Genomic DNA, 15,817 nt, shown 5'->3' on the forward strand with positions numbered 1-15,817 from the left:
TGCAGGGTTGGTAAAAATATTTCACATGAATTTGGAATTGATGAAACAATTTCCCCAAAAAAGCAGTCAAAAGTTTGGACACGCCTGTTTCTTCTTTATCTTGACTACTTTCTACGCTGCAGATACACACTGAAGACATCAAATATATGACAGAGATATGTGGATTAATGTGGCAAAAGAAAAAAACTGTTCAATGCCTAAATATGTTATATACATTTTATATGAAGGGCATCATCCAAAATATAAAACTTGTTGGAGTTATTTCACACCTTTTTGTTTCATACATAATCCAGGTGTGTTCACTCATAGATTTGATGCCTTGACAATCTACTGTGTAAATAGTCATGAAAATTAAAGAAAAACCATTCAATCAAAAGTATGTGTCTGAACTAATGACTGGTAGTGCAGGTGAATAAAGAAACAAAAAGCAAGTTGATACTCGGGTGGTTCACCAGCAGCAAAACGACAAAACAAAAAACCACAGATCAAACGCACAGAGGTTCATTACAGCAGATGCATCATCAGCGATACTGTTGGTGGTGCGTCGACGCTGAACATCAAAGCCTCTGAAGCCGACTCCCCTCCCCTCCCCTCCACTCCTCTTGGTGAGAAAGGTCACGGAAGAAGGAAGTCGGCGCCGGGCTTGCGTGTTTGTATCCATCTCCCATATTCCCAGTGACGTCATCAGCCCAGCGCGCCTAATTGCTGAACCTGGCATCTGCTTTTAATGAGGCCTCCCTCACTCCCTCACACCCCCCTTCCCCACCCTCTCCTCCTCCCTCCGAGCTTGTTCTCACATGTTCTAAGCGGAACTCCTCCCTCCGGCGGCCCGTGACACGCCTTCGCTCGGCGCCGCATGAATATTGATGCCGGCTGTATTTTTATCGCTCGGCCTGTGGGAGTCGCCCATCCCGGGAGCAGCCGCTTCTTGCTGCACGTCTCAGCCGTTTCCTCGCGGCGGAAGCCTCATGAATGTTCCATGATGAGGGAGGAACTCCCTTTGCCGGCACGTGCACGCATGCCGTTGACCATGTGCGGGGAAATTAAACTACAAGCCCTCCTGCGGTGTTCTTTAAAAACCCCTCCTCCTCCTGGCCAGCAGCTGTATGTCATCCTCAAGCAAATGTAGAATTCCAAAATATTTTTTCTCAGGACACTGATTTGCTTATGAAATATTTTATTACAACTAACCCCCCCCCCCCCCTCCCCCCTGCAGGCCGAGAACCTGCTGCTTGACGCCGACATGAACATCAAAATCGCCGACTTTGGCTTCAGCAACGAGTTCACCCTCGGCAACAAGCTGGACACCTTCTGCGGCTCCCCGCCGTACGCGGCGCCCGAACTCTTCCAGGGGAAGAAGTACGACGGGCCCGAGGTGGACGTCTGGAGTTTGGGGGTCATCCTCTACACCCTGGTGAGCGGCTCGCTGCCCTTCGACGGACAAAACCTCAAGGTGAGTCGAGGAAGTCGCTTTAAAAGGAAACCGGAGTGTTCGCCGGAATTCCCACTGACCCGCTCGTCTCTCCCGCTGGCAGGAGCTGCGGGAGCGCGTGCTCCGAGGGAAGTACCGTATCCCCTTCTACATGTCCACCGACTGCGAGAACCTCCTCAAGCGCTTCCTGGTGCTCAACCCGTCCAAGCGGGGTACTCTCGAGGTGAGGGAGGACGCCGAAAATGTAAATATACCTTTTTTGCTTTCTTGGCACGGCCCAAACCCGACCACCGCCCCCTCCCCCACCACCCCTGCGGCACGACGGCACGACCTGGAAATGTCACAACCCTTTGCCTGGTTCCTCCTCCACCTCCTGGCATCATCCCCTCCAGCATCCGCAGTCCTCCTCCTCCTCTTCCACCTCCTCCCCCTCCTCCTCCAGTCCCAAGTGGTGCATCGTCACTTTTGAACCCAAGTTGTCGGACTTCTCCGCCGTCCCTCCAGCCTTACGTTTCCATCCATTTACCCAAAATCTATGCAATAATATAATAGGAAACACTCATGAGGTCAGACTTATTCATAGCTGTGACCGCTGTGAATTGAATCTCATCTCCAGCTCAATACCAAATGAATAACGATTGATTTTTGTGCTGCCAAAGGCCAGAAATCATATTTAGTATTTTTCCTTATTTTGGTGGGTTCTCTTTCTGGCCGTCTTAGTTTGGAAATTGATTCAATCAAATTCAGGCTGGTCAGATGGCCTTTGCTTCATTTATCCTAGCAGTGGTAAGACTTGTATGTACCATCTGGTAGCACTGGGTATCATTTGAAATGTTTTGCTGTCACTACTGCTTGCGGAACTTGTTTTTTGTTACCAGTTTGAACAGAAACAAAATGACGCTGCCATTACAGCACAAATCTTTTTCCATTTTACTGCTGATTCAAATCAGGATTTCCTCCAATCCTCCTTTGTTGCATTCCCATCTTTTGAACAAATGTTGCGTTTTGCTTCATTTTGATCCAGCTTAATGAAATGGAGCTGCACTGAAGACCTGTTTGGCATCTTTGCTAATTTTCCCTCTGGAAGCAAAAAGTTCTGAGTGTCTTTAGTCCGCGTCTCTATAATGTGAAAGCCATTTGACAGCGACTTCCAATATTGACACACGTATGACAGATGATTGCCGGCTCGCGGATGCTCAGATTTACTCCCTCGGTTATCGGTTATTTGGCAGCGATAAATATTTTGATATCCTATAGGATTGAAGTGTTTCTGTCGTTGTGTCCGTAAGATCTGATGGATGACTTTTCAAAGAGCTTCTGATACAAGAGCTACAAAATCAATTGAGTTCTGCTTTCCACATCCGGTGGGTAGTTGACCACGTTTTTATGAAAACTCCAGATTATCTTTTATCAATCCGGCGCTCCTTCCTGACACCCGGAGACGTAATGGCCCGAGGCGGCCTTGTCATTTTTAATAGAATATTTGATGAAAGAATCTTTTTTTCCCGCTTTTCGGAAGAGATTTTTTTTTTTTTTAATTCATTTTGTATGTTGCTTTTGTTCAGAGCGTCACATGTCGGCCTCAGATGTTGCAGTACCCCCCCCCCCCCCCGTCTCCCTTTCATTCAAGGTGCTGTTACATCAGAGTGTGATGGGCGATAATTAGTTTAGCTGTGGCCTCGTTCAAACCCGCAGAGCAATTGATCCCACTGTAAATTAAAAATAATGGAGCGAAGAAATGCGACCGCGCCGCAGCACCATGTGGATTCTGGTTTGAAGGGATTCGAGTCTAAACGAGTTATCCTGCGATTTCCACCTGCCGTGTTTGTAGCAGTTTAGTTAGATTTTTCTTTTTTCCGAAATAATTTTAACATGGTCGGACGGCGCGGAGAGAAAACGGAACGAGACCTCCTGGGGAAAAAAAAGCTGAGATTCCGGGAAACTGTCGCTTGGTTTCAGGGTCCAGTCTGGACGCTCCCTGCGATTTCAGCACGAATCTTCACCCAAAGAGCAACTCTGACAAACTCACTCTGAGTCCTTGAGGAACTCCGACCCTCTTATTTTTCATTCTGATCTTAACTCTCGCTCTTGGCTGTTTTGCAGCAAATCATGAAGGATCGATGGATCAACACCGGATTTGAGGAGGACGGGCTGAAGCCTTACACCGAACCAGAGCTGGACATCACGGACCAGAAGAGAATAGGTAAAAAAAAAAAAAACTACCTGGAAACGAACGAGAAGCGCGTCCGACGCCGATTGCGCGAGTGAAATCGCATTTGCTGGTCGGCTCCCTGCTCGGGGGCGGGGGGTGAAGAGTGTTTTTCCTGGTCATCTGAGTTGAGCGTTTTGACCGCCGGGCCCGCTTGCACTCTGTTGTGTAATCGGCAAAAGTGCACCGGCATCAAAGCAATCTCCTCTTGTCTGCTTGGTATTTGTCCGGAACCACGTCTGTGCCGGCGAGCGCGCAGCTCGGCGACGCACGAACAGTCACTTTAATTATTTCACTGCTGCAGAGCTTTTAAAGAAAAGATGAAACGTGATGATGAATAAATAAAGAGGAGCAGCACTGCTGCTGCTGCAACACACACACGCGCGCGCGCGCACACACACACACACACACACACAACAGGCAGAGGGAGGGAGGGAGAAGCCTCCCCGTCGTGCCCTGGATGAAAGCTGCAAGGCGAGGGGGGAGTTGTTACGTAAGAGCAGCTGAGGTTGGCTGCCGGTGCACATGTGCCTGCGAACTCCCAGTCACCCAGCCAATGCGGGAGGGGGAGAAGAAAAAGCAAGAATATATATATATATATATATAAAAAAAAACCTTGATCCATCAGAGGAATCCCTCTGTCCTGGATGACTCATCTGAAAACTTTCCTTACAGAAAATCTCCCTCTGAAGAGGTGAAACATCTCTGGAAGAGTCTCAGGTGTCTGACGAATGAGGGGAAAATTCTTCAGAAACTAATTTGCTTCTTTAATCAAAGCAAGCAGCGCCACCATTTTTTTTTTCTTTCCTCCATTCGTTCAAGGTTACGTTGTAACTCTGTACTCTTCTTTATTTTTCATCCCAGACTGCCAGGGATTTGCATTCGTTACCATTCATCGCCAATATATTTAGCCCATCAACCGTTATCGTGTCTCTGCAAAAACAATCCCATGCCAACGCAGCGGCAGAACAAGGCAGGTGCAGGTGACATCACAAAGGGACGATGACCAGCAGCATGTTTTAAGTGCATGGGGGGGAGAAGCATAGAAAAGCATGAACTGGGACTGACTCAGTTCATAGATGCCTGTCATTAAATGACATCAGGCTAATGTGGGCGCGCTTGAATGAATGAACCATTTTAAATACACGTATTAAAATTCAGAAGCCACATTTCAGTCCGTTAATCACATCAGATGATTAACCAGCTCCAACATTATTTATTCATGCTGTTAATGAGTCATTCCGTCGTGTCAAGGTGGCTTAGTTCAGGTTTCTTTCAGCAGCCAAAATGGTTTTGCCCACTAGCAAACACTCTACCAGTTCTTAGGTTCGACCGATGAAGTGAAATTAGAAGTAGTTCAGTTGCATCTACAGAGGACTGTGATGTTTGCAGCTGCCTTCAATGCAACTTGGGTGACTGACTCAGCCTGGAGGAGACCAGATAGACTTCATCAATGGCTGCGTTGACGTTTTTTTCGCAAAAAAATAGAAGCGATATTTGTAATAAAAAAAAATTTGACAAAGGACAAGTGTGATTTGCAGGTGTTTCCATTGAATGGTGTGAAGCGCATTTGACGAGAAATAAATGAACTGGTCACGTGACCCCGTACGTCACGTCCACTGACGTGTAAAAGCGAAAAGAATTGTTTAGATGACGCTTATGCCATACATCTCTGAATCGATCCGTCTGAAAAAACTGAACCTTTCAGCCACATTTGAGAGGCTTTTCCTAGTTTCGCCGTTTCCATCACCAGTTTTTTATTGCAATATTTAGGTTTTGCGCAATTCTAGGGGTGATGGAAACGCAGCTTATGACATAAACATTCTCCCGGTTCCTCAGCAGAGGAGCCTCAGCTGCTCGTCACAGGGGGCACCGCCGCTCCGTCTGTCCTTTTACGTAACCCCTCCAAAAAAAAAAACATGTTTCTCCGGACTTTTTATAGTTATTCCTTTAGCAGCGGCGCGAGCCAGAGCAGAATTGTCGAGGGGGATGCAAGCGAGGCTGAAGTGAGAGCAGAGTGGAGACAGCTCAGAGATGTTGCAGAGGGGAGGGGTGGAGAGAGTGGGGGGGGGAGAGAGGTCACAGCTCGGAGTCTGCCTAGCAACAAGCCGTTCCTCGACCGGTTTCACCCGCCAGACCAACACGACGCGTTCGCTCTGGCAGGCGCACGTCTTTACTCGTCTTGCACTAATGACGGAGGTGTGTCTTTGTTTGTGTTTTATACGTCTGCGCCGGCTAAATCCGTCACATCTGCCAGGGAGGATTACACCCCCTCGCCTCGGAGAAAGAAAAGGGGTGTAATTCAACCAAATTAGAAGACATCACTGGCGGAGAGACGGTCGCTCGCTCCGCCGGGAATAATGCCGATCGGCACGGCTTTCAGAGGCGATCGGAGCGCCGTCGAGCCCGAAGGCGTGAAGAATCCGTCGGACAGGATGTCTTGTTTTTCCATTTTTAAAAACGCTCCACGAAACATAAGCACGCTCCAAAAAGCTGTTTGCGTCTGAGGGTCTGAATCACCGCCTAAAACAGAAACTCTCGACGTTCATTAGCGCAGGAAAGCGTGACCCCTGACACGGCTGCTGCACACGCCAGAAATCCCAGATTGTCTGCTGAAAATTTAGACGTTTAAAAAAAAAAAAAAATTTGACGACGCGTTGCTTGGCAGTGAAGTCTTTCACTTATTTTCTGACGAAAACACCAGCGTTACGTAACAAAGAATTAAAAAATGTTGTTGTTTTCCTTTATATAATCTTGCAGGAGTCGAATCCTCCTCCTAGATTCTCATCTTGTCCTCCTTCTCAGGGAGCAGTTTTCCCCCTAGAGTGGCTTTAGTTGAGATGACGGATGATAGAAACCCTTAACGCCGGTAAAGCTTGTTAGTAAGTTTAAATTAAATGTATTTCTTTGACCCCTGCTAAGCCACCCTCGGAGATGAAGCGCATCCATTTCTTCAGGAAAGATGAGCAGATGGGGGCTGAAATATTGAAGCTAATGAAGTTTCATCACAGACATGAATTCGCCACCATGACGTCAAATAAATGAATCACCGCTCTAATGAGCCCTCGACATGCAAAGGTCCTGCTTATTTAATGGCGAACAGCGATTAAACCTTTTTCATCAGAGTGTAATGGGATCATTTAGTGTCGCGCAGACGGCGAGCTGCGCAGACCTGGGTGCACGGCTTCTCGCTACACCGTCCACAATAGCCAGGCTGCTCCAAGGACGCCTCTTCTATTAGAATCCAACATCGGCTAAAAATACAGGGCGGCTCTGACGCACGCACACTCGCACACTCACTCACTCACTCGCTCTTAACCGTTCGCAGCCCACACAAATTTCCTTTTTTATTTTATTTTATTACTTTTTAGCAACTGGAAGACGAGCCGGTGACGACGGACCTGCAACTGTCGTCAGCAGCAGCAGCAGCAGCAGCAGCTGAATGCTGTTGACTCACTTTCACACCTTGTACGCAGAAGTGCTCTGCGCTCGCTGCAGTTGTCCTCCGACTTGTCTCCGATAGGATTCGGCAGGGGCGGTTAAAAATTTAACCGCCCGCACATGTGAAGATAAAAAGCATTGAGAGGGATGAATGTTTAAAGTGGAGCAGGCGGCGAGCAGGCTGCAGCTGGAAACACCTGACGTGCTACTGCAAACGTGGAGAGGGGTGGAGGAGACATCATGCATGTGTGCCAAACTCAACAAAGTCGCAGGCCAACGTTGATATTAATGGAATAAAATCTTCCTCTGGATAGGACAGTGAACCTTTTTGTATGGACCTAAATGAGTTTTGCTTCAACACTGAATATGGAAGCACTGGAAGTGAAGCTTATTACTGTACGATTTGCACGCATGCAAAATCGAATTTGAAATTTAAAAAAAAAAAAAACTACAAAATCAGTCAAATGTAAAAAAAAAAAAAAAAAAATTATTTGCAGCCGTCTGATTGAAAATTTCAACAGTGACCCTTTTCCACGGGCTAATAAGAAATAAAAGATTTAGCAGAGCATTCTGGGATTTGTAGTATTGGCGCTACATGTGCAGTGTAACAGCCAGCGGGCCAGCAGCTCTAGTAGTGATTGTGTATTGGCCTCGTGGGCCAAATATAATGACACTGCAGGCCAGATTTGGCCCACGGGCCAGAATTTGACACCTATGGGTGGCAGTGAGGGGAGGGGCGAACACACTGTGGACCTTTCACTCAGCGTAATCACTTACAAGCTTCTGCAAGAGGACTGAGGATTATGGATGAAAAATTAATTACCTGCAATGTGTTGATGGTGGGGGGGCAAATCTGCTCCTCCTGTATTGTTTCGTTGTTGCCGTTTTTAATCATGGAGCAGAAAGGTTGCAGGTGTTTTTGCATAATGAAGACGTTGGTTGGCGGCTCTGTTTGGCTCGTCGCCACTCTGGACTCCTGCAGCCTTTTTCAAGGAACCGGAAGGCTTGCACGTTTGATTTGAATTTTCAACATGGTCTTGAGTGAATAAAATCTCATTTTCAAAAAAAAAAAAATCTAATTTCGCTCCATTGCTAAAATTCTTGATCGGAATTTTGTCCTAATGTGCAGAAAAGATTGTTTTTGCAGTAAAACATTATGAGACCTGCAAAGACACAGGACTGGTTAGTTATTTTAAACTGCGCTTCAAACTCTGAGATTAATATCTGCTCCAAACAAATTTCAGACTCACACTCCGAGAGATGCAGTCTCATATTTCCAACAGTCGTTCTTTGAACCAGTAAAACTAAAGCACTTGATGTTTCACACGTTGGGTGCGTCCTAACAACCTGCCCTTTGTGCTCTTTCCTTTGTGCAGATGTGATGGTGGGTATGGGCTACAACCTGGAGGAGATCCAGGAGTCTTTGGCCAAGATGAAGTATGACGAGATCACAGCCACGTACCTGCTGCTGGGCAGGAAGGCCTCTGAGGTACACATCCCAGCCTGTTACTCTCACAGTAGGGGTGGGGAGGGTGGGGGGGTCTAGTCTAGTTGACTTTTCCATCGATGGGGAAAAACAACACCCTCATTCACTGAGTCAAAAGTTTAAAGGGATCGTGTGATGAAAAACATATTCAACTCCTATAAGTGCCTTTTTTTTTTTTATAATTTACACGACAGCTAACGCACAAAGGCAAGAAATGCCAACACATTTCACAGGTGGGCTGATTTTACACCGTGTCAGTGCACCGATCCTCTGCAGACTGTAATTTAATGTAGACCAAGGCCTCACTGCTTGAGCGCGATTAAGAATAAGGATGCCTTTATTTATCCCACGTTGGAGAAATTTGCATGGTTGCAGCAGCAAAGAGAAAAATGAAAGAGTGCCAAGAGTGGGTTAAAAAGAAATGGTAAATGTACAAATTATTTAAATATGTAAATAAGGGTAAAAAAAAATAAAACTAGTAGTGGGCAGCTTGCGTCAAGAGAATCTCATGTTTTGTGAGGCCCCTGCAGCTCAAAGCAGGTTTGTGACCCAACAAAGTCGTGGTTTACTAGTGGAGAATTAATGAATTAAATGTGGGAATGCCCTCTGGAATATCCCACGCCAGGAAGCCCACACAAAGGTCAACAAAGAATGGTCTCTGCCCCGTCACGTCCTTTTGAACGATGAATCACTTTCCAAAGTCTGATTGTTAGCCACAAATGTTTATTTCTTTCTCTCTCTCTCTCCCAGCTGGAGCCCAGTGAGTCGGCCTCCAGCAGCAACCTCTCCCTGGCCAAGCCCAGACCCAACAGTGAGCTCAACGGCCAGTCTCCCTCCCACCTCAAAGTCCAGAGGAGCGTCTCCTCCAACCACAAGCAGAGGCGCTACAGCGAGCAAGGTATAGGGGGCGCCGCTCAGCTTTTACCTCTGTTTACCTTTTTCTTTCTTTTCTTTTTTGTTCGGGCACGGCTGCCGCAGCTCCAGTGGTCATGTGCCTTTACCCCTCCACATATAAACGTCTTTTGTGTGGGGGACAGTGGCTCATTGTCGGTGTGGATAAAAGCTGCTGAGTCAAGCCGGTCACATGTCGGCCGGCTCCAAACCTTTACCTTATTTGCACAGCGCCGAGCCGTCCACCCAGAGATGATACTTTGTTACGTTGCGCCACTTCCTCTCGCTCGGCGCTGCAGCGCACTTTTTTTTTTTTTTTCTCCACTAAGTTTTAGCAAAGCATGCAGTGAGCAGAGGTCCTTACACTGGTGAACATGCAAGAGACTTGCAAGCTTTGGCAGAGGCTAAACTTTTATTTATTTTTTTAGACGTAAACACAGTTTCAGGCTCGTTACATTGTCTTAGAGCACAAACTCTTTTCCCCCTGCTATGGAAAGACGTTGTTCTTGCTTTAAAAATACCACAGAGTCCTCCGTCGCTCTGAGTCAGCGTCAGGGTTTTTCAGAATGTAGGCCATCGCTTCGCTTTTCTTTTTCCAGAAGACAAAGGGAGAGAATTCCCGTTCTCTTTCCGTCCCTCCGACTTACCGACTCTCCCCGTTTGCTCCTCCGCTCGCTCCTCCGCAGTGGGCCAGAACGCCGCTCCCGGGTCGGCCCACCCCAAGAGGAGTCAGACCACCACGGCGGACAACGGCACCAAGGACGAGGGCGGAGTCCAGCTGCGTAAGCCGGGCACCCCAGGGAGCCGCAGCGGTGCCCCGCCCGCCAGCCCGCTCCTGGGCAACGCCAACAACCCCAACAAGGCCGACATCCCCGACCACCGGAAAGGCGCCACCACTGGCCCCAGTGTGAGTTGCACCCTCAAGTGGAAAAGTTGACTTTGTACAACAGTCATATGCAGTGCAAGGGGGTCAACGACCTTTTTGAACCTGAGAGCTACTTCATGGGTGCTGAGTCATACAGAGGCCAACTAGTTTGCTACAACACGTTACTGTTATGTATTTTACACATTTTTTAATGTTTCACGTTAATTTCTCGCAATCGTTGTTAACAATGGCTTACGTTTGGATACAGATAATGAGCTCACTGAGTTCACCTCCACTTCTCTTGACTTTATCTATCATAAAATATTTTTTCAGAATTTTATTAATATAATGATTATTTTTAAATCCATAGAAATGCCAGTGCCATTGGAAACGCATGCAGAACAGCAACAGAATAAAATTAGATTAAAGATGCAGCTCACTGTGTTGGCGACCCCTGCTGCAGTGTAATCCCTCAGACTCAAACAGGTTCTGTCATTGCTGGAGCTCACTTTGTTTGTTTTTTTTTGTTTTTTTGTTTTTTTTTAATGTCATTTTGTAGAACAACACGGCGTCAGCAGGGATGACCAGGAGGAACACGTACGTCTGCAGCGACAGAAACAACGCCGACCGCCTCTCCGTCATTCCCAACGGAAAGGAGAACAGGTGAGAAAAACTGCTGTTTGTTTGTTTGTTTTGTTTTTACCTGGATTTACTAGTACGGTCACTAGTTGTGTCTCTTCAAGTGTTCCAAATTGTTGTGTTTTGTTTTTTTCCCTTTGCTCAACCACAAATCCGCCGTGGCCTAATTTTATCTGAGCAAACGGCAGAAATTCTTGCTATGCAGTTCTGTGTTTTAGATGTATTTAAAAGTACGAGGGTCAGGAAAAGTTCTTATTCACTCTCTTGAGGATGGAGACCCAAACCCAAATCTCCTGTGTCTCTGGTTTCTTTTTCTGTTTTTTTCACTCTCCTCCTTTTTACTCATCATCTTAATTTTCATTTCTGCCTGTTTATGTTTGTGGGATTTTTCTTTGTTTTTTGTATGTTTGTTTGTTTGTTTTTGGGCCGGGGGCCCCTGGGGGTTGGCGTCGTGTTTTAATTCTTCACTGTGGCATGACCAGCATGACTGAGATGGCTTGCGCCACTAGCCCTTCCTCTGGCTTTGGGGCCACTGCGTTCGGTGCCTCTTCCAGTTCGGTGCGACTGAGGCATCAAACCGTCGGCCCCTTGTACGCTGGCCAGGCGGGCTGGGCCACGCTGCCCCACTCCTACTACGCTCTGGACTACTGCTCCCCCAAGTAAGACTGACTGCAGGGCTTCCAACCCCCCCCCACCACCACCACCTCCACCCAGTCGTCTGTGCCCTCTCATGCCTCAGCCTCTGTCTGGCCCCTCACTAACCCACGCATCCAGCCGGCTTCACACTGTGTAACCCCCCCACCTCCATCCCCCAAGACTAAACCATGGGCGCCACTTCCCTGCAGAGAACAGTGTGCAAAGTGTGCCTCCAACTGAATTTTGTTTTCATTGTCTTAAATTTGTGCTTTTCCCAATGACTGGGTTGTGTGAATTCGGATTAAACGGCCAGATTTTCTGTGCATAAAAGTGGAAAAAAGTTTTCCGACAACCCAAAAATAATTTCTCGGTTCCAATTATTGTAATTAAATAGAGAGAATTTGTTCGAGAATTTTTCTGTGTGTGCGCTTCGAAAAGATGATAGAGATTTTTGAGAAGAAACGGCAACATCAAGTGGTTACTGTTTACATTGCAGCGCTCTTTCGCTCACTCTCCCTCTCCCGGACTTGTTTTGAGTCCAGATGAGTCCACTTTATTCAACACCGGTGGCTATATTGCTCGGCATTCCTATGGAATTTTGAGTGTTTAATTCAAAATTGTAAGCCTGCAGTTTCCTGCAGACATTACTTTTTCACCTGCATCCCTTGGAGGGTGCAGATTTCAGACAATGATCAGAGTGGAGGCACAAGTTGGGGAAAAATACGCACCTACACACCCTGGTCAGGTTTGCCCCGTGTGAGGTATTTTTCCGCCTTTGCGTCGTCCCTCTGCCAGCCTCGGAACGGGACGAGCGACTCGTCTCTGGACGCCTGCCGCAGTGTAACACAAGTGTTGCAGGTCCGCTCCTTTTCTCTCCTCCATCCTCCGCTGTCAACTCTGACTACCCCCCCACCCCAGATCTCCTCCGTCGTCTGGATCCCTCCATGGAGCGGCTGGGCTCCACTGCTCACCGGCTCCCCCTGCTGCTCCACCACCCTAAAGACCATCGTCTGTGTTTGTTTATGTATTATTTTTTTGTTCCACTGATCAGGGATGCGATCCACGCTGTTCATTCCACTGATAGGAAGCTTGATTCTCAGGGTGGGAAATGACTTTCCTCCTTTATACTCATTGGCTGGTGAATTTATGCGAAAAATCTCCTCTTTTTTTCTGACTTCAATGCTCAGATCTTCTAATCCTCTTACATCAGCTTTTGCCTTTTTGCACCAGAGGGACTTTTTTTTTCCAATTCCACTCTTATCCATACACTATATTCAACTGTTGCATCAGGCAGCTACTGACCTCAAGCCAACTCGCCACCGCCGTCAATTTTTCTCTTCCCAGACCCGAAAGGACGTCTGTGGTCATTGTCGGCATAACTGCAGCGACCTTTCTGCCTCGCTTTCCCCGAAGTCGTGAATCCCATCGGCGCCTCGCTATTGTAATAATAATACATTATATTTACAGAGTGCTTTTTGAAGTCCTCAAAGACGTTTTACAGAAGTAAGGTTAAAAACATATCAGAATGAAGTTTTCAGTGAAAAAGAAAATACTTAAAATACTTAAAAATATACAAACATATAAATCATATGCAGGTGGGAGTAAAATGAACAAAAACAAGGTTAATATCGGTGGTAGTTTAAAACAAATGATCACGTAAATAGGTGAGGAGTAACATTAAAACGGTAACTAAGCCTTAAGAGCAGCATGGAGTCGATGTGTTTGCAGTTGTAATTTGAATGGTACAAAGCCAATGCAAATCTCCGCCGCGCCGTCGAGTCAAACTGAGCTGAATCAGGGCGTCGCGTGAATAGAAAAGCCCCATATGGTGTCCCTGCTGTTCTAGCGTCAGTCCCAGGCCTGGACTTTGAAATCGCCCTGGAGCTACGGAGGAAGAGTTGTCAGTGCTGCTGAATATTACAAGTGTCTCTCGACAGCCTTCTGTTTTGCACAGCTCTTCGAGAAAGCACTCTGTCTGACCACACACGGCCCATATTGAACATCACATTGACACTTTATTCACGCGAGCGACGAGATGATTTCCTGTCAAGTGTCAAAATCTGGCCGTAAAGAGTGTCTGCGGATCGACCATCCAGAAACTCTGGTTTGCAATCAGGAAGCCACAGAGCGGCTTCCTGGAACAGAGTGTTTACGAGGCTCGCTGTCTCTTCTTCCTCCTCCTCCTCCGCCTTCGTCTTTTTCTGACAGAGGAACAAAAAGAAATGCACAAATTGAATTTATAGCTCCTGTGACTTGTGTGATTTCTGCCGCGGTGGAGCCAGTAACTAAATTCACCAGCTAATCCCATCAGATGGTGGTTGTTTAAAGCCACTTTCCCACCCTGCTGATATCTTAACGCAAGATTCATTTAGCTGCTGACAGGCCCGTCACCATAAGAGTTTTTTTTTGCCAAACAATGTATTGTCACGGGAATTATCGCAATCGATATTATCGCCAATGTCATTTTGATTTTTCCACTAATATAATGTAGTGTTTCTGTTACAAAAAAAACTTGTGAATATTTAACAGTGGAATTAAAATCTGAAGTAGAAAATGTCGACGTTTGAAATGGATAAAAACATAAAATAAAAACGATAAATTTGAATCACTCTGTTGATAGAAAAAAATACAGTTTTTAAAACAAAAAAAACAAAATGTGGTAGTTGTGCCTCAGATGTACCAGCAGTAGAACTAATTGAAGCCAACGTCTTCATGTATCATACAATGAATCAATTTATTGATTATCGTGACGGGCCTCGTTGGCAAGATGATTAATCCCGGTAGGAATAACCAAACCCAGAGCTGTTTCCCCAGATGGGGGAAAAAACAAGATGAATATTTTCCATTGCAGTTTGATGGTTCGCGGTGAGCTGTGACCTTCACTGCAAAATCATAGAGCAGCAACAGTTTTGTGTGGGACATTTCCTTCAAATATTTGGCTTTTGATCTTTCCCCCCAAAAACAACAATGAAAGAAGTTCACCTGCAGTGGAAGAAGCGAGTCGACGGCTCTTGTGATGATTTCAGTTCTCGGACCTTCACCCTCCTCCTCTTCCTCCTCCTCCCTGCGACAGCAGCGTGGCCGTGTCGCCCAGCAGCCAGCGGAACCCGGTGGCCTCCATCCACAGCATCGCCAACGCCACCACGCCCGACCGCGTGCGCTTCCCGCGGGGCACGGCCAGCCGCAGCACCTTCCACGGCGGCCCGCTGAGGGACCGCCGCACCGCCACCTACAACGGGCCGCCGGCCTCGCCCACCCTCTCGCACGACGCCGCCCCGCTGTCGCAGACACGCAGCCGCGGGACCAGCAACCTCTTCTCCAAGCTCACCTCCAAGCTCACCCGCAGGTAGGAGCCGCAAGTTCACACACCCGAATCAACTTAACCCTTTTCTGTTTTACGTGACGCTACTTAATGAGACTCCAGCTCGGCGCTGAAATTGTTATTTAGAAGCAAATACACGAGGTGCAAGGAAAGATTCAACTGTGTGAAGGTCACACGGCCAGCAAAGCTGCACATTGTAACACCGTCGTAACACGGTCGTAACACGGTTGTAATGGCGCTCACAGTGAAAGGGCATTGATGGCGAATAATCTGTCATTTGAGGATCTTAATTTGAAGCCGTGTTCACCCCAGTGTCTTTTCAAGCTACCTCGCATCCGCTTTTTCTTGAAGGTCCTCTTTAACAATTTTATTTAATGATGGACATAATTAATAACGACAATCAACATGGCGTCAGCAATAATCGCCCCCGAAAAGGTGAATCGCAGGGATTTTAACCTGCCCGGCGTCTTTTGTACGAGGTTGATGCAAAGTTAATGTAATAAACGCAACGATCTGTGTATCTGTAAGACCCCTCGTCATAATGTGGTTTATTAGCCATCAAGTTTTGTTTCGTCTCTTTTTTCAAGGCCTGCCGCCTGTCCTTATCATTGAGATAACATTTTGTGCATGTCAGAGAAAAAAAAACAAAACCGTGTTTGGATCGAAAACTCAAATACAGACCTCGAAAACAGAAACAACATAAATCATTCATGTCGAATCATTTACCAGCATTTTCCAACGCAGGCCTCGGTGTCTACAGTGGATCCATGTCGAGACGCTGATAAAACGGTCACTTGACTCTAGAAAAACAAAGCAGATTATAAATGACGACGTGCAAAAAGGACGACGCCGGTCATTTCAGCCCGACTTCTCAGTAATATTTCGCATTGGTTCAT

General features: G+C 46.8%; 1 protein-coding gene and 1 long non-coding RNA gene across 24 annotated transcripts in view; one reads left to right on the forward strand and one right to left on the reverse strand.

Annotated features, from left to right (window-relative positions):
- The window catches only part of mark3a (MAP/microtubule affinity-regulating kinase 3a), a 41,056-nt gene that overhangs the window by 17,492 nt on the left and 7,747 nt on the right, over positions 1-15,817 (forward strand). For 10 of the 22 annotated variants that reach the window (XR_012926790.1, XM_076027661.1, XM_076027662.1 and 7 more), the window contains exons 8-15: positions 1,217-1,453; positions 1,536-1,676; positions 3,536-3,635; positions 8,459-8,571; positions 9,319-9,466; positions 10,146-10,366; positions 10,884-10,987; positions 14,673-14,945. Coding sequence is in view for 21 of the 22 variants with exons in the window: in XM_076027661.1 (XP_075883776.1) it covers positions 1,217-1,453; positions 1,536-1,676; positions 3,536-3,635; positions 8,459-8,571; positions 9,319-9,466; positions 10,146-10,366; positions 10,884-10,987; positions 14,673-14,945 (1,337 nt within the window). In the remaining variant the exon portion in view is untranslated. Of the gene's footprint in view, positions 1-1,216; positions 1,454-1,535; positions 1,677-3,535; positions 3,636-8,458; positions 8,572-9,318; positions 9,467-10,145; positions 10,367-10,883; positions 10,988-11,445; positions 11,642-14,672; positions 14,946-15,817 lie in introns of those variants that run through there. The other 12 variants (XM_076027663.1, XM_076027650.1, XM_076027656.1 and 9 more) reach the window with 4 other exon arrangements.
- Positions 14,901-15,428, reverse strand: LOC142889076 (uncharacterized). 2 transcript variants are annotated; one of them, XR_012926792.1, is made up of 3 exons: positions 15,285-15,428; positions 15,134-15,245; positions 14,901-15,023 (listed from the first exon to the last, which is right to left on the reverse strand). It is a non-coding gene; the product is annotated as an uncharacterized LOC142889076 (long non-coding RNA). The 2 variants fall into 2 exon arrangements; XR_012926791.1 differs by having other exon boundaries at positions 14,905-15,023; positions 15,123-15,245.

The sequence above is a fragment of the Nelusetta ayraudi genome, unplaced genomic scaffold (assembly GCF_046127955.1).
Source record: "Nelusetta ayraudi isolate G7.1 ecotype Tasmania unplaced genomic scaffold, CSIRO-AGI_Nayr_v1 ptg000021l, whole genome shotgun sequence".
NCBI classification, from domain to species: Eukaryota; Metazoa; Chordata; class Actinopteri; order Tetraodontiformes; family Monacanthidae; genus Nelusetta; species Nelusetta ayraudi.